The sequence below is a fragment of the Cervus elaphus genome, chromosome 17, assembly GCF_910594005.1.
Source record: "Cervus elaphus chromosome 17, mCerEla1.1, whole genome shotgun sequence".
NCBI lineage: Eukaryota > Metazoa > Chordata > Mammalia > Artiodactyla > Cervidae > Cervus > Cervus elaphus.
Window position 1 is genome coordinate 45,896,418 of NC_057831.1, and position 23,979 is coordinate 45,920,396.

At 37.9% G+C, this 23,979-nt stretch overlaps 1 protein-coding gene and 1 non-coding gene across 7 annotated transcripts in view; one reads left to right on the forward strand and one right to left on the reverse strand.

The window, feature by feature from the left end:
- Nucleotides 1-23,979, forward strand: part of RBPJ (recombination signal binding protein for immunoglobulin kappa J region) — a 227,640-nt gene that overhangs the window by 140,480 nt on the left and 63,181 nt on the right. For 2 of the 6 annotated variants that reach the window (XM_043871441.1, XM_043871442.1), the window contains exon 2: nucleotides 17,875-18,057. The exons of the other annotated variants lie outside the window; for them this stretch is intronic. In XM_043871441.1, coding sequence (XP_043727376.1) covers nucleotides 18,041-18,057 — 17 coding nt within the window. In that variant the 5' untranslated portion in view covers nucleotides 17,875-18,040. The remainder of the gene's footprint in view (nucleotides 1-17,874; nucleotides 18,058-23,979) is intronic. 6 annotated transcript variants of the gene reach the window in all.
- Nucleotides 11,043-11,149, reverse strand: LOC122673695. Its single transcript, XR_006334805.1, has one exon. It is a non-coding gene; the product is annotated as a U6 spliceosomal RNA (small nuclear RNA).

Genomic DNA, 23,979 nt, shown 5'->3' on the forward strand with positions numbered 1-23,979 from the left:
ATATTTAAGCCTTGTCTACCATGACAGGAAAATAAGTTTTTCCCCGTGGTATGGGTTTCTTGTCTTATACTATTTTATAAGGAATCATAAAAGAGGCATCTAAACTTAGTGACAGTTTCCAAAGTTCTAAACTGAAAATTGTGATTTTAAGCCTTGCCAGAGGAAAAAACCTTACAACCTAGAGATCTGTTAATGTTTTAAATATTTAAAATTTTAAGTATTTTACTAACTGTGGTTGCTTTACACTGTCATTTGCTGATATATTGGGGCAAAATTTATACACAGGGAGAAGTTATTGTTGGTAATAGGTGTAAATCTGTATTTTAAATAGTTATCTTTATCTTCTTTTTGACTGTCTTATTGTATCTGGTTAATCATTTTTACTTGGTAAAGAGGGAGTACTAAGAAGAAAAGGTACTCTTCTGCCATTTATCTGTTTAGTGTGCTTAAATTATTAGTATTATCTCCAATGCTACTTTTGTTGCAGGAATTATCTTAAGTCCCTCACCTGTTTTCTGCAGCTCAGGTCATTAAACTAGGTAATTTGTGATATGTTGAAACAGATCAGTGAAGGTACCACTATCAACCCTTCACATTGTGAAACCCTCTTACTCCCTCAGGCTGGGACTATCTGACATAAACTGACTGAGCCCTAGTGATATATTCAACGTTTTTGAGTGCCAACTATATCCTAGGTATAATATTTATTGAGATAAGGACTTTAGAAGAGAAAGAGTGCTGGGAATAGGATAGGGAGTGTCCGGAAGAGGTTGCAACAAGATAAAGTGTTTTTGGAAGGTCTCTGAGATGGGGACACTTGTGCAAAGGACCTTAAGGATAAAGTGACAGTGTTGTCTGTGGCAGAGCGTTTGAGCAAGAAGGAACAGCAAATGTAAAGACCCTGAGGCAAAGTGTACCAAAATTAGATATGGTATATGAAATGAAGACAGGAGTCAAAACTAACCTCATGTTCTGGTTTGAGCAATGGTGTTAATTACAGGTTCCATCATTTGATACAGGAAACAGGTTTTAGGTGTGAAATTGGGAGATGATGATGTATGCACAGGAATAATTTGCCTTTGTGGTTTCTGAATTTTGCATGGTGACGGATTAAAAAATGTCGTGCAGGCAGAAAATGTTAGTTTGAATAACTTTCACTCTAGATTGGAGATACAGGTGGCACAGTGGTAAAGAACCTGCCTGCCAGTGCAGGCAATTGCAAGAGACGTGGGTTCAGTCCCTGTGTCCGGAAGATTCCCTGGAGAAGGGAATGGCTACTCATTCCATTATACTTGCCTGAAAACTCCATAGACAAAGGAGCCTGGAGGGCTACAGTCCACAGGGTTGCAAAGAGTCAGGCAGGCAGGACAGAGTGTGCATGCACACATGGAAGATGAACTAATTTATTATATTTGCTCAAGTCAAAAGTAATAAAGGAAGGAAACTTTCCTGGAGTAAATGAAAGTGTTTTACATATTAGTTTTTGATTACTTAAATGATTACTTGAAATTTTCTTGCTTTATTCTATTAAAATGCATAACTTCTTTTCCCAGCTCTGTTGATTTAAACAATAAATGTGGTAGTACTGTACAGATTACTATGTAATCTTTTACATGAGAAACATCATAATGAGACTATATAGATAGAAACAGGGAAATAGGAAGGCACAGCATTAAGACTAATAGGAAAAAGAAACACATTTTTGACCACTGTGATGTTGTGATCTATAAATCTGGTTGTCAGATGACCAGAATTTATTTCTCATAAATGTTTGGTCTTGTCCACAGTTCCTGACTCAGAGCTCATAAAACCTATTGAATTGCCTAAATAATGAGAGTAACAAAAAGTGTCTTTTGTTATGTCAGTGAAGTAACTTTCTGACCTTTGCCCATTCCTTGCCCTTTTCATCTCTTCCAATTTGAGTTATATCCTTTATTATAAATTGGTAATGTAGTAAGATTGTAGTAACTCTATACATGGATATCACCACATGGTCAATACCAAAATCAGATTGATTACATTCTTTGCAGCCAAAGATGGAGAAGCTCTATACAATCAGCAAAAACCAGACCGGGAGCTGACTGTGGTTCAGATCATGAACTCCTTACTGCCAAATTCAGACTTCAATTGAAGAAAGTAGGGAAAACCACTAAGTCAAATCCCTTACAATTATACAGTGAAAGTGAGAAATAGATTCAAGGGATTAGATCTGATAGAGTGCCTGAAGAACTATGGACAGAGGTTCGTGACATTGTACAGGAGGCAGGGATCAAGACCATCCCCAAGAAAAAAATGCAAAAAGGCAAAATGGTTGTCTGAGGAAGCCTTACAAATAGCTGTGAAAAGAAGAGAAGGGAAAGGCAAAGGAGATGAGGAAAGATATACCCATTTGAATGCAGAGTTCCAAAGAATAGCAAGGAGAGATAAGAAAGCTTTGCTCAGTGATCAATGCAAAGAAATAGAGGAAAACAACAGAATGGGAAAGACTTAGAGATCTCTTCAAGGAAACTAGAGATACTAAGGAAACATTTCATGCCAAGATGGGCACAGTAAAGGACAGAAATGGTTTGGACCTAACAGAAGCAGGAAATATTAAGAAGGGGTGGCAAGGATACACAGAAGAACTATACAACAAAGATCTTCATGACCCAGATAACCGCGATGGTGTGATCACTCACCTAGAGCCAGACATCCTGGAATGCAAAGTCAAGTGGGCCTTGGGAAGCATCACTATGAACAAAGCTAGTGGAGGTGATGGAATTCCATTTGAGCTATTTCAAATCCTAAAAGATGATGCTGTGAAAGTGCTGCACTCAGTATGTCAGCAAATTCGGAAAACTCAGGACTGGAAAAGGTCAGTTTTCATTCCAGTCCCAAAGAAAGGCAATGCCAAAGAATGCTCAAACTACCGCACAACTGCACTTATCTTACACGCTAGCAAAGTAGTGTTCAAAATTCTTCAACAGTACGTGAACTGGGAACTTCCAGATGTTCCAGCTGGATTTAGAAAAGGCAGAGGAACCAGAGATCAAATTGCCAACATCCGCTGGATCATCAAGAAAGCAAGAGAGTTCCAGAAAGACATCTACTTTTGCTTTATTGACTACACCAAAGCCTTCAACTGTGTGGATCGCAACAAACTGTGGGAAATTCTTAAAGAGATGGGAATACCAGACCATCTGACCTGCCTCTTGAGAAATCTCTGCAGGTCAAGAAGCAACAGTTAGAACTGGACATGGAACAACAGACTGGTTCCAAATCAGGAAAGGAGTACATCAAGGCTGTATATTGTCACCCTGCTTATTTAACTTATATGCAGAGTACATCATGAGAATGCTGGACTGGATGAAGCACAAGCTGGAATCAAGATTACTGGGAGAAATATCAATAACCTCAGATATGCAAATGACACCACACTTATGGCAGAAAGCAAAGAAGAACTAAAGAGTCTCTTGACAAAAGTGAAAGAGGAGAGTGAAAAAGTTGGCTTAAAACTCAAGATTGAGAAAACTAAGATCATGATGTCTGGTCCCATAACTTCATGGCCAATATATGGGGAAACAGTGGAAACAGTGACAGAATTATTTTGGGGGGCTCCAGAATTACTGCAGATGGTGATTGCAGCCATGAAATTAAAAGGCGCTTACTCCTTGGAAGAAAAAGTATGACCAACTTAAACAGCATATTAAAAAGCAGAGACATTACTTTGCCAACAAAGGTCCATCTAGGCAAAGCTATGGTTTTTCCAGTAGTCAAGTATGGATGTGAGAGTTGGACCTTAAAGCTGAGTGCTGAAGAATTAATGCTCTTGAACTGTGGTGTTGGAGAAGACTCTTTTGAGAGTCCCTTAGACTGCAAGGAGATCCAGCCAGTCCATCCTAAAGGAAATCAGTCCTGAATTTTCATTAGAAGGACTGATGCTGAAGCTGAAACTCCAATACTTTGGCCACCTAATGTGAAGAACTAATTCATTGGAAAAGACCCTGATGCTGGGAAAGATTGAAGGTGGGAGAAGAAGGGGATGACATAGGATGAAATGGTTGGATGGCATCACTGACTCAATGGATATGAGTTTGAGAAAGCTCTTGAGAAAGTTGGTGATGGACAGGGAGGCCTGGCATAGTGGAGTCCATGGGGTTGCAAAGAATTGGACACGACTGAGTGACTGAACTGAACTGAACTGAAGGAGGGGGGTCATGGGAACCTCTGATCTGTATAGCTGATTGGTCAGAAACACAGGTAATAACCTGGACTTGAAGCTGGCTTCTGAAACCCAAGGTGGAGGTCATTGGAACCTCTGAAACCAGAGTTCTATCCAGTATTCTTGTCTTTAAAATCCCATGCATGGAGGAGTCTGGTGGGCTACAGTGCATGGAGTTGCAAAGAGTCAGACATGACTGAGCAACTAACACTTTGACTTTCTTTTCACATTGTATTAGGTATTACAAGTAATCTAGAGATGAGGATATGCATAGGTTTTATGCAAATCTGGGTAGGTAGTGTCAGAATTGAGTTGAATTGTACGGTGCCTTTCTAGTGATCAGGGGATTGTTTGTTAGTGTGGGAATTAGTTAATCAGAACCTAAACCTAAACCTACATTTAGTCACTTAGGTCTCCAGGTATCACTTGAGTAATTTTTTCCGAGAATGCTTTGTTATAAACACTTAATTCTGGGCAACTGTGTATGAAAATATATGTTTTATACGGCCTGTTTTCTGTGCAAACTGTGTTTATCTATGTGAGCTTTCTGTTTTGATGCTGTGTATATAGCTTTGGATAACGTGTAAGCTGAATAGCCTTAGATTATTCAGTAGAATCGTTCTCCATAGGGTCATCTCTAGTTGTTAAGAAATGAAGTACATTAAGAGCTGTTTTGGGGTATGTGTGTTTCTCATGTCTACATTGATCTTTATTTAAAGATCAATAACAAATCATCAAAGTAGCATTAATCGCTCCTGCTGCATTTTACTCCTAATGGAGCAGTTTTAACACACATTATTTTCTCTGTAGCATTGGAGTTTACCTCACTAAAAACTATCCTTGGCATTTTAGTTAGTCCATGTACTAAAGGTTCATAAGGAATGTTTTGTCTAATGCACACTGGAGTTGCTGCCAAACTTTCCTGGTGGCTCAGACAGTAAAGAATCTGCCTGCATTGCAGGAGACCCAGGTTAAATCCCTGATCGGGAATGGAAAGGAGAGAGAAGGAAATGGCAACCCACTCCAGTATTCTTGCCTGGAGAATTCCATGTACAGAGGTGCCTGATGGGCTACAGCCCTTGGGGTTGTAAACAGTAGGACACGACTGAGTGACTAACACTTTCACTTTGTACTCGCAGATTCTACATCTGAGAGGTTAATCAAAATATTTTGTGGGAAAACATTCCAAAAGTTCCTAAAATGCAAAATTTGAATTTTCCACTTGCTGGCATAGCTATTTATATAGTATTTATGGACATTTGCATTGTATTTCATTGAAAAAAGGGGGCTTCCCTGGAAGCTGAGATGGTGAAGAGTCTGCCTGCAATGTAGGAGACCTGGGTTCGATCCCTGGGTTGGGAAGATCCCCTGGAGAAGGAAATGGCAACCCACTCCAGTATTCTTGTCTTTAAAATCCCATGCATGGAGGAGTCTGGTGGGCTACAGTGCGTGGAGTTGCAAAGAGTCAGACATGACTGAGCAACTAACACTTTCACTTTCTTTTCCCATTGTATTAGGTATTATAAGTAATCTAGAGATGAGGATATGCTTAGGCTTTATGCAAATACTATGTTATTTTATATATGGGACTTGGGCATCTGCAGATTTTGGTATCTGAGGGGGTCCTGGAACCAATCACCTGCAAATACTGAGGGATGATTATGTAGCTTGACAAAACTTGAGATTTGCAAATTTGTGTGGTGAAAGTAGTAAGCTCATGGGCAAAAAAAGAGTTGAGACAGACTAGTGAAATTCCCTGAAACTGATCTTGGATACTAACTAAAAACAATAGCAATCCTAATAATAAAAAGACTAGCATTTATACCTTTTTTTACTGTCAGTCTTTGGAATCTCAAACGTTAGGCTCAGCCTCTTCTAGTTGTAGGTCCTGGAAGGGCATTGCTTCTAAGAGGCTGTCTTCATTAAAATGAAAAATCTAATTTTATGTGTAGCATTCTTCATTAATCCATTGTCTTATTACAGGGAGGTGTTTTGTTTTGTTTTGCTTTGTTTTTTGCTTCATTTGCACAGGCAGCTTTGGCAGATTGGTTAACCCAAGCTGAAAGAAGAACAATTCCTGAAATCACTAAACCAACTACTTATAAGAAAGAAAAGTACTTTTGTAGATTTTCAGGGCCTTTTCCTTAAAATATTCATCTATCTGTTTCTAGGCTTTTATGTTTGTTTGTGAAAAAGCTTTCCTCAGTTTGCTTAAAACATTTAATATGCTAGGAAAAACAGCATATGAAGCATTATGACTTCCTTTTACACCAGCATCATTCCACACTGTTTGCTGTGAATTAGTTCTTAGGCAACTACAAATAAATACATTGTAGCAGATACATACATTGTAGTGATACATACATTGTAGCAGAACAGACTTATTTTGATATAATTTGTTAAATGTGTAGGATGAGTGGCAGGTGAATTCAGTTGATCCTTGAACAACTTGGGGGTTAGTGGCGCCAGACCCCTGTGCAGTGGAGAATCCCCATGAAACTTTGTGGTTTGGCTCTCTGTACCCATAGTTGCTCATCCTCAGATTCATCCAGCCATGGATCATGTGGTACTATAGTGCATGTTCATTGGGGGAGGGGGAGAAATACCTGTATAACTGGACCTGCACAGTTCAAACCGTGTTGTTCAAGGATCAACTGTATTAGTTTTGGAGTCAGGAAGATCTAGCTTTGAACTCTGGCTGTACCTCTTAACCATCATTTTCTTGCAAGTTACTTGACTTCTTTAAGCCTCAATTTCTGTTTCTGTAAAGTGGAACTAATTTATTATACCTTCTCATGGAAGTTTGGTTGTAAATAAAGGAGATAATACCTGACAATCTTTTTTATACTCCATATTTACTGATATAAATATAAGCTCTTATTGGAAGTTGTCGTTTATTATCCATAATACTATTTGGAGCAAAGCATAGCATATACCACTATCAAGTAATATTTTCACCAAGTTTAACATTTCTCAAATAATTTTTAGATCCTTATCAATTTTATTTAATATTAAATACTTACAAGAAGGCAAGATTTTGTTCTTACTGTCAAATGTGGGTCACGAGGAAAATAGACACAAAATATATGATAAATGAGATTTGTATTTTCACTTTTTTGACAAAGTTTTACATAGGAAACTGGTAAAATAATGAGAACATGCAGAAGCTGTAATTATATTTAGGCTTATGTGATGTAAAGGGGATACAAACAGATTTTTTTCCCTTTAGTTGCAAAGGTGATGAACTTCTTTTCTGTTTAAATGCCACTAAAAGTTCTGTACTACTTTTGCCGGTGACTTGGTAGTCATTTTTGAAATTATAATCTCTTTCAACTCAAAGCTTTCAGTTAACCAAATAAGTTGAAATGGAACTTTATAAGACTTCTTCTCATTGATCCTTGTTATTTGATTTGAAATTGCTTATTGACAATGTTATTCTGAAATTGAACATCATGCCTGTGAGCTAGTACCTAGTATCATGCACAGAACTATGTTCAACAAATTCTATTCAGGAGTCATTTCTTGAAAACCTGTTACAGGTAATATCTTTGAATAACTTAAGTTTATAAAAGATGGGTCAAGAGAATTTAGTCTTTTTGTGCCTTAGTGGGGAATCCAACTATGCTCATAACTCATATAAAGTAGAACACGGTGATTCCTGTAATAGAGACATTTTGCACGTACAGAAAAATAAGGAATGATTACTCAGGACTGAGGATTTCATCAACAGCTTTGTGAAGTATTTCTTACTCTTATTATTTTTAAAACTTTTTTTTTTTTCTTTCCCTCGCTATGCCATTTTGCTTGGGATCTTAGTTTGGGACCTTAGTTCCCTGACCAGAACTTGAACCTAAGCCCTCCAACAGTGAAAGCGCCAAGTCCTAAACACTGGACTGCCAGGGAAACTTTTAAATTATGCTAGAGAAAGATGAATCCTGGGAATCTGGAGGCAGGATGTTTTGTTCAGGAACACCTGGGATACTGTCTGTCCTCTGACCCGCCCTGTCAGGACACGTGGTTCTTGTAGGAGACAGATTAATTTAAAAACTGCAGGTGCCCAGTGTTTGTAAGGATTCCTTTAAATGGAAGGAAACAGAGTCAACAGAAGGATAAGACTGAGTAGTGGCCGAGTGAAAATGTGGCTGTCTAGTCAGCTCTGCTCCACGGCCTGAGAAGTGTGTCGTTGGCAGCTGTGAGTGTCGGCAGGGAGCCTGGGCCTCCAGGGGTCTGTGCCAAGCTGGCCTGCTTGTGCTTCTGTTCTGCCTAGCCACTGCCATTCAGTTACATTTTGTATCTTTGGGTAAATAGAGTAGGAACTAGATTAGGTCAGGTAGATCAGGAATGAGAGATGATCTGTGTATCTCTTCGTGCCTGTTTGTAACCCATTTGGAATGTTACACAATTAATATATTCTTTTTTTTTTTTTTTTAATTAATATATTCTTGTATCATTATTATGATAATTTAGAAGCTTCTAGTTCTACTTCCTTCCCCAGAGGTAACCAGTTTTAAAATTTTGAGAGATATTCTTCCAATTTTCCATGTATCTAAATGGACATAAAAGTATATGAATGTAGTTTGGGTTTTCTTCAGGGCATGTGGGCTCATATTACTGTATTTGTATAGTATAATGTTTACTTTAAAAAGTTAATGATTCTTGAGTTCGTAGCGTACATTTAGAATTACTTTTCTTGGGAATTCCCTGGTGGTCCAGTGGTTAGGATTTGGCAATTTCACTTTTGTAGGCCTGGGTTCCATCCCTGGTCGGGGAACTAAGATTCTGCAAGCCATGTGGTGTAGCAAAAAAAAAAAAAGGAATTTTCTTGGCACCATTTACAAAAATAGAATGAGAAATAGATTTGCAATAAAGGGAAACTTTATTAAAATATAAGGAAGATAATTTACTATCCACTGTTGATGTATTTCCACGAGGTGTCTTCAGTTTTTTTAAATGTAGCAAAATGTATGTAAAATAAGACATTTTTAAAACCATTTTTAGCTGTACAGTTCAGTGGTATTAGGTGCATTCATATCGTTATGCAACTGTCAGAACTTTTTCCATCTTCCTAAACTGAAACTCTGAACCCATTAATTAACTCTTGTTCCCCCTTACCCTGAGCCCTTGGTAACTACCATTCTGCTTTCTGTCTCTATGAAATTTGACTACTAGGTACCTCATGTGTGTGAAGTCATACAGTATTCTCCTTTTGTGACTGGCTTATTTCACTTAACATGAGGTCTTCAAGGTTCATCCGTGTTGTAGCATGTGTCAGAATTTCCTGCCTCTTTAAGGTAGAATAGTGTTTAATTGTATACAGTACTACCACATTTTAAAAAATCCATCCATCCCCTGGTAGATATTTGGGTTGCATTTGTTTGAGTTTTTTGTTTGTTGGTTTTTGGTGGGAGGACTCGGGTTTTTTGTTTGTTATTGAAAAGTGGATATGGTAAAATTGAATTTGATAAAGCTATGCAAAGCACTACACTCCTGTGGAGACGCATTGTTTGAAAATAGTGTTTGCTGCCACAGGGATGTTTGCAGATTTTACTTTGTACAACTCAAATATATTATGGCTGTTGGAAAAATGACCTAAAATGCTTGTCCTACTAGTGGTAGACACCACAGTGGTCAAAGATATAATATAATGTTAGACTGGACATAGATCACTTGAGGTTTTAAATATAATCATTGGATAATTGTGACAGTTAGTAAAATGTACAAAATTATGTGCACTCTGAAGTGCCCAAAACAGAGATGGTGTTGTAATATATGTTTTAGTATTACATGATTTGACTTAAGAACTGTTTGAAGAATTTAAACTATTAGATAGGTGAAATAAAACAGCCCCTGCATCTGATGAAATAACTTAGTTGATAAATGTAACCTAAAATAGGGAGGAGTTACAACCTGTTAATTGTGACAGTGTCTAAAATCTTGATACTTTGTGGCAGTAATTTTCTGACTGAAGTTAAAATGTGAGGAGAGAATATCACAGAACTATCAAGAGCATCAAGGATATCACAGAGGTTCCTTTCTCTTTTCATACATTTCTTCCTAGAAAGTGCATACTCACTTCCCAGATTCTCTGCAGTTCTTTTCTGTTTAGCAGAGTTGTAATTCTAGGCCTACAGCCTGAAAATGTGACTTCTATTAACACATTTCAACACAATTCCATCTCAGAAACATGTGTCACGATTTAGAACTCTTTAATACATGATTTTCTTTCATGTTCCTTTCCTATTAAAACATACCCAAACAGATTGCTGCACATCAAACTTTTATAACATTTGGCATTACAAAATGGAAAAACATGAAGAGAATACAAAATGTAGATGAAGCATGGTGATGGAAAATTAAAGCAATAGATGAAAAGAAGTCCTTACAGACTTTTAAACTAGTTCTTTCTAGGATGGCTAAAGTTATAGGACCATTCTTTAGCTTTAATAACTTCTTTCAGCCTCATGAGCTACTGGAAGGTAGTTGGTAATTTAAATGAGATGCTTAGTGTCAAGTGAAAAGCACTTCATGTATATTGTCTGTTAAATTTCCTTCTAGTCTATGGGATTGAGACTGAGAAGCATTTTGGTGACTGGTCAGCATCAGATAATAGGCTCCTGTTCTTAGCTGAGATTGCCTTTATTCTTTTAACCTCTGCAATGCTTGGACTGGCTCTCTTTAAGTTAGTCTCTGTAAGTAGAGATTTTCTTAAATATGTTTACCACATGATCATTTATTTAACATTGACAGATATAGATGGCAAGAAGATGCATAATTAAAATACTGTTATTATTAGAACATTTGTTTAATAAATAATACATTTACCCCCCCCCCCCTTTTTTTTTTAAATATGGAGTGCTTCATGAATTTTCCTGTCATCCTTGTGCAGGGGCCATGCTAATCTTCTCTGTATCATTCCAGTTTTAGTATGTGTGCTGCCAATGTGAGCACCGTTTACCTCATTTTTAAAAAATTTGAACTGCAACCAAGAACTAAATAGACTAATCTGACTCATATCACCCTACTCTGCAGAAAGTTCTGATAAACTGTAGTAAACTCTTAGACTATCTGAGCATGTCCAATTTATTATATCTAAACCGAGCTACCAAACCCCCCTTCTTTTTTCCTAATGTATTTTGTCTCCCAGTTTTATTGAGATATAATTGACATATAGCTTATATAAATTTACTATATGCAGCATAATGATAACTTACATCACCAAAAGTTTGGTAAACAGCCACAGTCTCATACAGATAGAAAATTAAGAAATGAAACCCACCCCCCCCCCCCCCCCCCCCCCCCGATCTTCTCCTTAGGTTTTCCTCATTTCATGAAGTAGCTCCATCCTTTGGGTCACTTAGGCTAGAAACGTTGGAGTCACCATTGTCCAAGTCCTCTTTTTGCTTTGTCTCCATGATCCAGAGTTTCATCAGATGTGGTAGTTTTGTTTTTAAAATAGATCTGGAGGTCCTGATACTTCAGACAGCTTCTGTCCTGTGTGAGGCTCTGTCATCTTTAACCTACATAGTCACCATAACCTCTTAACTAGTTTCTTCTGCTTCTTCCCTTATGCCTTTTCTCTTCTCTGCTCTGCAGCCAAATTCATGCTGACCTTCCTCTCTTCAGATCTTGATCTTGTTTGACTCAAAATTTCGAGTAAAAAGCTCAAGACCTCCCTGATGTTCCCTACAACATGTACACCCCCACCTGTCACACAAACTCCCATAACCTCTTGTCTCCTAATAATCTTCTCTTGAAGTCTGTTCCTCACCGAAACACTCCTGCTTTGGGGCCCTTCCTTCACAGGAAATAATCTTTCATCACCTTCTTCAGATCTTTGCTCAAATATTACCTCATTGAGGGCTTATTTAAAATTGTACACCTCACCCCCTGTCCACGTTATCCTTTCCTTCTGTTTCTCTCCATAGTGTTTACCACTATCTAACGTTCTGATTGTCAGTACATTGTAAACTGCTGCCAAGGATTTTGGTCCTGATTTATACACAAAGATATTCTCAGTACTTTAAAAAAGGGGTGGCACATTATAGATGTTAAAATATTTGTTGAATTAATGAATTTATCAAGAGAAAGGAAAATGCTTGAAGGCATGATTTATAGCCACAGATTGGATCATCATTCACGTAATTGAAATAAACGTAAAAGTGTGAAAAAATTAAAACATAAGTATTTCTTGGACAGTAAATAAAAAATTTATAGGAAAATGTTTTGTTTTGACTTTAGAATTGTGACATTAGTGGTAACTGATCATCAGATTGTGCCTTCAAAGTCAGTAATGTTTATGCTTTACTCATGGGCAGTGATCTAGGTACTTTCAGATTCAAGCAGTATTTAAGCATTATTATTGCAGTTTTATTCAGTTTTTATCTACAGAGAAGTTGTGATTGGTCAGAAATTACCCTTCCAGTGAGTTTCTTACCTATGTCTCTTCACTCCCAAGTCCAGAACTTGATCAGCGTAATCTTTTATACTCATGACCCCACAGTTTTTCAAGCCACCAAAATTTACATTTTATTTTAAACAAAAAGAGACCTAAGCAAGTAAACTGAAGGAGAAACAAAATGATGTGGAGAAAGTAAATTCACTCATAACCATTTTTGTTAAGTATATACTTTAAAGAAAGTAGAGGTAAATTTGGTTCCGACTCTTTAGTGTTTCTTCCTTAGTTTCCTTTCATATCCTAGAAGGGAAAGAAGCTTCTGTTGGTGGCTGTATTTGCTTGTTTTGAGTAAATGCGTAGTGGTTTTATGAGCTGATTGACTGCATTACTACTTTTCCTTCCTAATGTCCTTTACTCAGCACTTGAACAATGGACTGTTCTTCCATCTCCCTGTTCACTTTCCCCACCCTCCTAGCTTAGACAGGTAACAACTTGCTAACACTGATCTATTTGAAAAAGGATAGTTGTGTGTGTGTATGTATGCATGTGTGTGTTTATATTTATATTATATTTGTCCATACTGTGCTATCTAGATTTCTAGCAAAAAATTCAACCATGTTCCAGTTGACCCCTGGGTGTTTGTCACTTTAAGAGCAGCAGCAGCAGCCACTTAATTTTTAATGATGTTGCTGAAAATTAGGATATACATTTTGAGAAGAGAGCTTCCTCATATGGGAACTCCTCAGAAGTAAAATTAGCTGAATATTGCATCTTCCAGAATTGCTAGATCTCAAATGTCTTTTAGTTAGTGGGTCTCATTGATCTTGAGTTTAACCTCTTAGCTATAGGTGCTTGAAGTCCCCTGGTCTCCAGTGTTTAACTGGAAAAGGAGTTACAGTTTTACTATCAAGATGGGAATTGGATAGTTTATCATTCTTGGAAAGATTCTTTGAAAGTTGCTCAAACCAGATTTAGCTTTAGAATTGAAACCTTTATTAGCACTGGCAAAAAGGAGCTTAGAACTTAAATACCTAGAATACATGATTTTCATACTTTAGATAATAGCAAAGATTACTTTGCTGTCATTATTTAACAGGACTGTTTCTAAGTACTTGGTTGACAACTCATTTAAAATTAAAGTTCTGTAGAACACATTCCCTAAATTATGGTATCTAATTAAAAACACATTGCATTATCAACTCAGAATTTAGAACTTCTCTTCTTAAAAATTTCTTATATATAATAGCCTGTGAGAATTTATGTAAAAACACTAACTTAGCTCAGCATGTAGTATGTCATCTATTGTAGGCACTGAAAACATTAAAAAATTTTTTAACTTGTCGTCTCACCTATCTCACCTCCCCTTTATTCTTTTCCTTTTAAATACCATGTGACGTTAAATTCTATTTTGCCCAGTACTACTGCAGTTTGTGGGTATGGAAAGGTGGGGCAAAGGTCCAGAGATCTGAAACACCATGGTGTGTTCTGAGAAGTGTGCAGATGTCCAGTGTGGCTAGAGCAGATGTTGTCTGGAGGAGACCAGAAACTGGATCAGAGAGGAGCTGTTGCATATGTCCAGTTAAACCAAACCCAGCACCTTTTTTCTTTAATACCTCTTAATAGTGTGTTCTTCCCTCAACAAAACTCGGTTTCTTTTTTTTTCTAATCTTCAAATTTTAATTCGATTTAGTTATTTGACTGTGTTGGCTCTCACTTGTGGCTCATGGGCTTAGTTGTTGCTCGGCATGTGAAATCTTAGTTCTCCGACCAGGGATTGAGCCCATGTCCCTGCATTGCAAGGTGGATTCTTAACCACGGGACCACCCAGGGAAGTCTCCAAACTCAGGTTTCTCCTAGAGTAAGTCTACATGGGTATATTTTAAAAGCTGACAAATTTCTGTAATACCGTTTGATGATCTTTTAAAAGTTTTCTGTTGAGATTTCTGGTGGTTTGAGAATAATAAAATTTGGGATGCTGTAAAACAGTATGTGACAGATAAAGTCTTTGTAGTATTTTTTTAGTTTCTATTTTATATTGGAGTACAGTTGATTTACGTTGTTGTGCTAGTTTCAGATGTACAGCAAAATGCTTTGATTATACATATACAGTGCACGTGTGCTCACTTGTGTTCGACTCTTTGGGACCCTATGGACCGTAACTTGCTGGGTTCCTCTGTTGATGGGATTTTCCAGGCAGGAATACTGGATGAGGTTGCCATTTCCTTCTCCAGGGGATCTTACCAGCCCAGGGGTGGAACCTGGGTCTCCTGCGTGGCCATCGGGGAAGCCCCATATACATATACATGTATCTGTATTTCAGATTCTTTTGCCATTTAGGTTATTGCAGAGTGTTGAATAGAGTTCCCTGTGCTGTAAGTAGGTCCTGTTTTCTGTATAGAGAAGTTAACTGATAATTGACCGACTATCTTCAGCTAGAACCTGATCTACTTTCCGTGAGGCTAAGACTGGTAGCAGTCCACGGGGAAACGTGGCCGCACAGCTTCATAAGGAAATAAGTTTCATGCTTATTTTTGTTTTGTCAACCAAAATTTATTTTGATAACTGCTACGATTTACAAGTCAGCTTTAAAAGATCTTTCGTGTGCGTAAGTTCATTAACAACCTGGATCTCATTTGTGGGAATCAAATGAACTTTCTGACTTGAGCAATTAAATATGATTCTAATCCTTCTTAGTGACCTTAGTGAATGTGCATAGTCTCTTGCTAAATTATAGATAAAAAATCTATTTATATATACTGCCTACATTTTGATTAAGGTAAATTTATAAAATTAGATTATTGTTATATTAGCCAGGTTGAAGAATACAGCTTCAGTGTTGGACTTGATTTCTTCTGATTGCTTCTGGGAGATAGATTAGTGTAGCAACATGAGTGTGGGTTTTAGAGTTGGGCACATGGGAGGGAATGTTAGACCAACCACTTTCAGTCTCTGATGCATTATGTTGAATAGATTAGTGCTCAAATCTCCAGGAGCCTCAGTCTTCTTTCTCACCTGTAAAAGAAGGTAACTAGTCAGTCTTAGATCAGGATGTAATAAAATATCGTTAGATTCCTAGCATGAGGCTTCTTAGGTGTTGATACAGGTAAAGAGCCTGCCGCACAATGCAGGAGATATAAGAGTTGTGGGTTCGATCCCTGGGTTGGGAAGATCCCCTGGAGGAGGGCGTGGCAAACCTACTCCAGTATTCTTATCTGGAGAATCCCAGGACAGAGAAGCCTGGCAGGTTACAGTACGTGGAGTGGCACATAGTGAGAGATAAATGCAGTGACTTAGCACATGCACACACACGTCCCTAGCTTAGTTCCTGGCATATTATCAACAGTGTTAGCCCCAGTACCTCGCCTTTTCTCCAATAATATTTACAACAGTATTGTGTAGAAAAAGTGTTGAAATTCCAGCTAGAGGATCTAGATTTAAGTCCTAGTTCTTTTCTCTTATTGTGTGTTTTCTTGGGTCAATCACTTGACCACAGAGTGTCAGTTTTCTCCCCTATAAAATGGGATTATGAAAAATGAGATAATGAGTAAACATTAGGCTTTTATTCTTTATTATCTAATGTATTTAAAGCCTGCCTTAGTTGTCAATGATTCACATTATTATTCCCGTGTAAGAGAGGAACCGTACTTCAGGAACATTAACCTGATAGTTACATATAGGATATGTTTATTTGGAGGGACAGAGTGTAGGAAACAATGTGGATTTCCTTCCAGGAGGTTGAAATATATATAGAGGCTTTGAAAGGTTTTAAGCTAGAGGAGGGAAGTGATCAGTTTAAAAGATGATTGTGGCTGCAGTGATTCAGTGGACCAGGCCCCTTGTTTCTGTTGTTCATTATTATTTTCCCACCTGCCCTGGTAGAATTCTTTTCTGTATTCAGTTATGCCACTATTACCAGCATTCCGAAGAGTTACCTGTATTTTGTAATCTGTATTCCCTACAACCTGCAGTAAATCTAAATCTCAGGAATATTTCTGATATTCATCTGTTGAATCTACCCTTGTAAGCAGGAAATAATTTCTGTTTTTCCTTAGCATGTGCTTTTTAGCTCTAGCTGGGAAACTTTTGTCATCTTCCATTCCTTATCTGTTAACCTGTACCCAAGCTGTTCCACAAACCCAGAGTAAAGCAAACCTCTCCCAGCTCCCTCCTTCCCTTGGAAGCTCTTTTTATGGCTTGCTTTTATTAAAAGTTTCCTGATCAGTCATCCTAAAGCAGTGTTAATTGCTTTATGACATAGATGTGTGTGTTGCTTCTTTTACTTGTTTTGTGTATTTTGAGTGTTCATTCTTCTTATAACTATAGAGTGCCAAGCTTGAAGCAAAAGTTGAGTGAATTTTTAGTTTTAAAATATGATACATAGACTTCTTACTGTATCATTTAAATAATGAAGTGTTTTTAATGTCTTCATGTGTAAAAAAGGTGGAGTGGGGTGAAGAGGAAGGAGGAATCAGGTAACCTGCCAAGGCAATCACAGAAGCACTAAAACCTGATAGTAGCCATTGATCTATTCATTTATCTGCATGCTCTTCATAGAAGTAAACTTTAGAAACAGAAACTTTTTACACTTTAATGACTTCCATGGAATTAAAATGATTCAGTAATATTAGCATCAGGAAGGAGTGTCATTTGAGGGCATTCCTGTTGTTTCTATTAACGAATTCCATTTTATGCAGGTGTGTGGTAATTTCCAGCTCTCCTTCTACACAGAATAGTTGGTCAGAGGAGAACCTGGCATCTACCAAGTGTTCCAGACTTGTCTTTTAGGTTATTTTAATTCTTTGAGAAGAAAACTGAAGAATCAGTTGGGGCAGAGAGATTTGTGGGCTTTGGATAGATCCCAGTAAAGCAAGCTAGTGGTAAAGAACCTACCTGCCAATGTAGGAGACATAAGAGACGTGGGTTCGATCCCAGAGTCAGGAAGATCCCCTGGAAAGGGCATGGCAACCCACTCCAGTATTCTTGCCTGGAGAGTCCCATGGACAGGAGCCTGGTGGGCTGCAGTCCACAGGGTCGCAGAAAGTCGAACACGACTGAAGCAAAAGTACTCACGCATGCAGAAAAGCAAGGGCTGTCACTGGCCGCTTAAGCAAGTGCTCTCCCTCCTTCACTTGAGGGTCATGTTAAAAAGGACAGTGTTACACGGCAGTAGCAGCCGCGGGCTTGCTTCTCTTAGTTGTGGCAGCAGTTAGCACAGTGCACTAGTGGCTTAACAGACCAACACTTAAGTCCTTTTTTTGTTTGTTTGTTTGTTTTTAAGTCATTGAAATTATGAAACTGTCATTCAAATGGAAGCATTATAGTTCTTCGGAAACATTTTGATCTCAAAAGGAAAGGAGAATGATACAGATATACTGGCTGAGGTGTTTTGAGGTGCATCGAAGTGTTCCAGCCTGTGGCTTACCTTAACATGTTCTTGAAGTACCATGGCGTGGATTAAAAGGTATGCTTTAGAAATCTTCCAGTGATCCCTCAAGGTCATGGGTAGAACAAACACTAATGATTCTATATTTAATTAACATGTATTTTAAAATATTTTAATACTTAGATTGCAGATGTGGTTATGGATTTATGACAAAAGTATTGTTTGTTTATAAAAATAACTGTATATCCCAAGCTTGTTGAATGAGTTCCCTCTCCCCCCTCTTTTGAGATACGGTTATAGGAGACACTGGAGTAGTAATTTTTTGCTAAATTTTAATAGTAATGGGCTATAATTTCTTTCTTGAAATAGTTTGGGGATTATTCACATGTTAGTCTCTAATTATCTTTATGATTTACATCATAGGCTAGTTCCTCTGCAGTGCTGTCCTTTCGTGGTAGCCTGAATAGGAAATAATTGGATGCAGTTCTTCAGTTAGGGTATTAATTTGACCAAACAAAATAATTTTTACGTGGACCATTTATAGTTTGTGCTGTTTTTGTCTTTTACAAAAAATTTTTACTGAGAGGAAAGTGAGTGATTCTTCATTAATAGTGTGATTGTTCTCTCTTCACCACCATAAGAATACAGTTAATCTTTCCTGTGCTTGAGGTATGTAGTCCCACTGTTACTTATGGTTGCTAATAGTGGTAATTCTAGGCTTCATATTTACCTTCTTAACCATCAAAAATCTTTAAGATTTTTATCTTCATAACATTTTATTTGAGTGATGTAGTCAAAACTATTTCTTAATTATTTGAAACCTTGGAAACCTTCTAATTGTGTACTATGTGCTTGTTAGTAAATGTTTTCTTAAAGTTGGTGGAAGTGAATCAACCCAGGGAGAATGCTGAATTCATTTATGTTACGTTGGGTTCAAAATTTTTTATCTTTTAGGTTATGAAGGAAAATATGTTGGGAAAATAGAGGTTTAAATCATGGATATATAAGTGTAATAGAAATACAGTGGTACAGCCTGTAATTTTTATCATTTAGGCTACCTTATATTGAGAACCTTTTGATGCATCAGCAGTTAAATTATCAGTGGAATTTAGTTGTTAAATCTAAGATAAAAGGACTTATTCTAGCCTATAATGACAGTGAATCAAATTTCACGGTGAAGCCAACTGTCGATTAATTCAACAGGTGTTTTATGTCCAATATGGCAATATCTACTCTCCGAAAAAGATTTTTTCTGACATAATGGGTTGGAGATGGTATTGATACATTGTCTACAAAATATATTTCTCTGTAATATTTGCCACTTCAGCTTAAAAAAGTCTCCTTTCATATCTCCTTTTAGATGCACTTGGGCATCCGTCTGTTTCTTTTTAACGCCACAGAGGATTCTTGATGCACAGCCAGAGCTGGGTACTCCTTTTCTTTTGGAAGAGCTTATACCTTAGTGGTTAAGAGCTTAGATTCTGCAGCCAGCCAACCTGGGTTTCAGCTCTGGCACTACTTTGTTGTTTTGACAGGTTGTAAGAATGACTTGGAAAAAAATATAAATTTATGTATTAAAAATACAATACCATAAGTATATACTTATATAATTTATATATTGCATTATGTGTATATACTTATGTGTATATGCACACATATACATTCCTTAACACACACCACTTACATAGATAAATTATATATGCATTTAGTGCAGGATTGAGCATGCGAGAAGCCAGTGTTAGAGTAACAGTGGTGATGATTATTAAATGCTGTATCAGGAACTCCTTTTTGTGGGGGTGTAATTCTGTCACATTTTTTATTTTCCTGAATCTTATACCTTCTTGTATGGTCTTCCTGGAGTTAAATAAACAATCACTCTTTGACTAATGTTTTCAGTTTTTTGAGCTTTTTCTCCTCAGGGAAAGAAGGTGGCCATTCAAGACTGGTAGTTTATCTGTGGTTCTCTTATCCTGCTAGGTTGATGTGTGTGTTCCTTGAAGCTGTGTTTTTCAAATTGCAGGTTTCTACCTATTCATTAGTGTGTCAAGAACTCAGTTTAGCGGGTTATGATCAGCATTAAGACATGTAATAGAAAAGAAAATCAGCACAGTGAATATAGAAAGGAGTATGTTGAAACAAACTTGTTTCACTTTTTTTTTTTTTTCATTTATTTTTATTAGTTGGAGGCTAATTACTTTACAGTATTGTAGTGGTTTTTGCCATACATTGACATGAATCAGCCATGGATTTACATGTGTTCCCCATCCCGATCCCCCCTCCCACCTCCCTCCCCATCCCATCCCTCTGGGTCTTCCCAGTGCACCAGCCCTGAGCACTTGTCTCATGCATCCAACCTGGGCTGGTGGTCTGTTTCACCCTTGATAGTATACTTGTTTCAATGCTGTTCTCTCAGAACATCCCACCCTCGCCTTCTCCCATGGAGTCCCAAAGTCTGTTCTGTACATCTGTGTCTCTTTTTCTGTTTTGCATATAGGGTTATTGTTACCATCTTTCTAAATTCCATATATATGCGTTAGTATACTGTATTGGTCTTTATCTTTCTGGCTTACTTCACTCTGTGTTTCACTTTTTTAAGCTGAAATAAACAAGATATGCGCATTTATGTGTATGTTGATTGGATCCTTTTAGTTCCACTAAGTGTATACTTCCCATAGTAATAGATGTCCCTCAGCAGTGGTATTAGTTTTATATTGTTTTGCCTTGCTGAGAAAAAGTGACCAGGATAGATTCCAGTCTGTGGCTCCTAGTGATATGCCAGTGAAGTTTAGTATAGGAGACTATCTGAGGAGTAGGAAGAAAAGGGAAAGATAGTGGCTACAGCTTTTGAGTGGCATTAACTAAGCCTGTTTTATCAAGTAATCTAGTATACTGTCCCTTGGCATCTATTCTGGTGTTAATCAACTCTTAGATCAGTAGTTTTCAAACTGCCAATGGCAGCCCATTTTGCAATCAATTTAATAAGTGGCTGTTCTTCTTGCCACCGCTCCCCCCCCCCCACGCCCCCGACAAATTAAATGAAGCAGAAAAGAACAGAAAAGGAAATGTCATGAATGTATCACATGATATAACTGTGTAAAACCTTGTTTCAAGGGTACGTATGTGTACTGTATTGCAGACCTAAGTTCTAGTAATGATCAACTGGAAAACAGTATGAAACTCCGTCTTATAAATCTGTATTGTCAAACTGATTTCAGCCGCAGAAGACCTCAGATATTTAAAACAGTATTATTAGCTCAGTAGTTTTATCTCTGCGACAGTAGGGAACAGGTATTTAACTATGAAACTTCATTTTTGTTTTTTATAGTATTATTTGTGTGTGTGTGTGCTTGCTTGCTTGCCCTGGTAAATATTTAAAGGCTCACGGTGTCAGTGATAGTGAAGTCTCTCAGTCGTGTCTGGCTCTGCGAGCCTGTGGACTGTAGACTGCCAGGCTTTTTCTGTCCATGGGATTTTTTCCAGGCAAGAATACTGGAGTGGGTTGCCATTTCCTTCTCGACAAGGCTCATAGATAAGAAATTTATAGTATTTCTTAGTTGTGGAGGAGTTTGCTCTTTCTTTGAATTGATGAAAATGACCCATGCAATTAAAAAAGTACAAAAAAAAAACTGATGATACATACTAAAATCTACCCCCTTCATTCTCCTATTCCTTAGATCTTAGAACCTTTTCATATGCCTTCTTTGCTTCAGAAGGTAAATATAAAAGTTTAACATTGAAAAATTTTTTACCATAAATTAGGTATATCACAGATATTTAAGGTAGTTAAATGTTAGAACTTCTGTTTTTGTGAGGGTTTGATAATTTTTGAATTTTTATTTTTCTTGGATTAGTGCCTCTGCTATTCCAGTATCCTCATAACAGCACATATTTGCTTTATAGACTTATTAAAGATGATCACAGAGTTCCTAGTGAGTATTTTTTAAAAAATAAAGCCTCAGAGTAGGATAGTGTCAGCATATGCATGTTTTAAGATTGTGTTTGAAATACAGTTTCCTCCTCCCTAGAAAACAGTAAGAGAATGAAGACTTCTGGTAAATTGTTTCGTAACAATGGAATTTGTACATTAGTTTTCTGCACTTGGGAGTTGAAAAACAGATAAAATCTTTGCCACAATAATAGGCCAAAAGATAATAAGCCCAACTCATTTTTCTCTGCAAGTTCTTAGAAATCGAGTCAAAACCATAATAGTGGCTGCTCTGAACTCGGTGAGATATTCTCCAGTCCAGTCGCCCAGTCGCGTCCGACTCTTTGTGACCCCAGGGACCGCAGCACGCCAGACTTCCCTGTCCATCACCAACTCCTGCAGCTTGCTCAGACTCATGTCCATCAAGTCGGCGATGCCATCCAACCATCTCATCTTCTCTTGTGCCCTTCTCCTCCTGCCTTCAGTCTTTTCAAGCATCAGGGTCGTTTCCAATGAGTCAGTTCTTTGCATTAGGTGGCCGAAGTATTGGAGCTTCAGCTTCAGTATCTAGTCCTTCCAATGAATAATCAGGACTGATCTCCTTTAGGATGGACTGGTTGGATCTCCTGGCTGTCCAATGGACTCTCAAGAGTATTCTCCAACACCACAGCTCAAAAGCATCAGTTCTTTGATGCTCAACTTTCTTTATGGTCCACCTCTCACATCCATACATGACTACTGGAAAAACCATAGCTTTGACTATACAGACCTTTGTTGGTAAAATAATGTCTCTGCTTTTTAATATGTTGTCTAGGTTGGTCAACTTAGAAATTACCTTTTGAAATTATAGAAAGTAGGTTAAGTATTTTCCCCCCTCTGCCCTCTGCACCCTCCCCGCAGTGGGTTAAGTGCCTTCAGAATGGTGGCTTGTCTTTGCATCAGTTTGTAGACCTGCTGTTGTTAGTAATACCAGCAGAGAACAAGAGCCTATGGATTTAGAGAAAGGGAGAGTTCAGTTCATTCGCTCAGTAGTTTCTGACTCTTTGCAACCCCATGGACTGCAGCACGCCAGGCTTCCCTGTCCATGACCAACTCCTGGAGTTTACTCAAATTCATGTTCATCGAGTCGGTGAAGCCATCCAACAATTTCATCCTCTGTCATCACCTTCTCCTCCCACCTTCAATCTTTCCCAGCATCAGGATCTTTTCAGATGAGTCAGTTCTTTGCATCAGGTGGCCAGAGTATTAGAGTTTCAGCTTCAACATCAGTCCTTCCAATGAATATTCAGGACTGATCTCCTTTAGGATGGATTGGCTGGATCTCCTTGCAGTCCAAAGGACTCTCAAGAGTCTTCTCCAACACCACAGTTCAAAAGCATCAATTCTTCAGCACTCAGCTTTCTTTAAGGTCCAACTCTCACATCCATACATGACTACTGGAAAAACCATAGCTTTGAATAGATGGACCTTTGTTGGCAAAGTAATGTTTCTGCTTTTTAACATGCTGTCTAGGTTGGTCATAGCTTTTCTAACAAGGAACAGGCGTCTTTTAATTTCAAGGCTGCAGTCACCATCTGCAGTGATTTTGGAGCCCAAGAAAAGTCTCTCACTGTTTCTGTTGTTTCCCCCATCTATTTGCCATGAAGTGATGGGACCGGATGCCATGATCTTAGTTTTCTGAATGTTGAGTTTTAAGCCAATTTCTTCACTCTCCTCTTTCACTTTGATTAAGAGGCTCTTTAGCTTCTTCTTACTTTCTGCCATAAGAATGGTGTCATCTGCATATCTGAGATTATTGATATTTCTCCCGGCAATCTTGATTCTGATTTGTGCTTCATCCAGCCTGGCATTTCATATGATGTACTCTGCATTTAAGTTAAATAAGCAGGGTGACAATATACTGCCTTGACGTACTCCTTCCCAATTTGGAACCTGTTGTTTCATGTACACTTCTGTCCTTTCTTTCCATGTACAGCTGAATCCTTTCTATTGTTGTTTCCCCAAGCACTCCACCGCACCCAGAGTCCCCCACCCAACCATATCTTTTCTCAGACTTCCTACTTTTATCAGTGGTG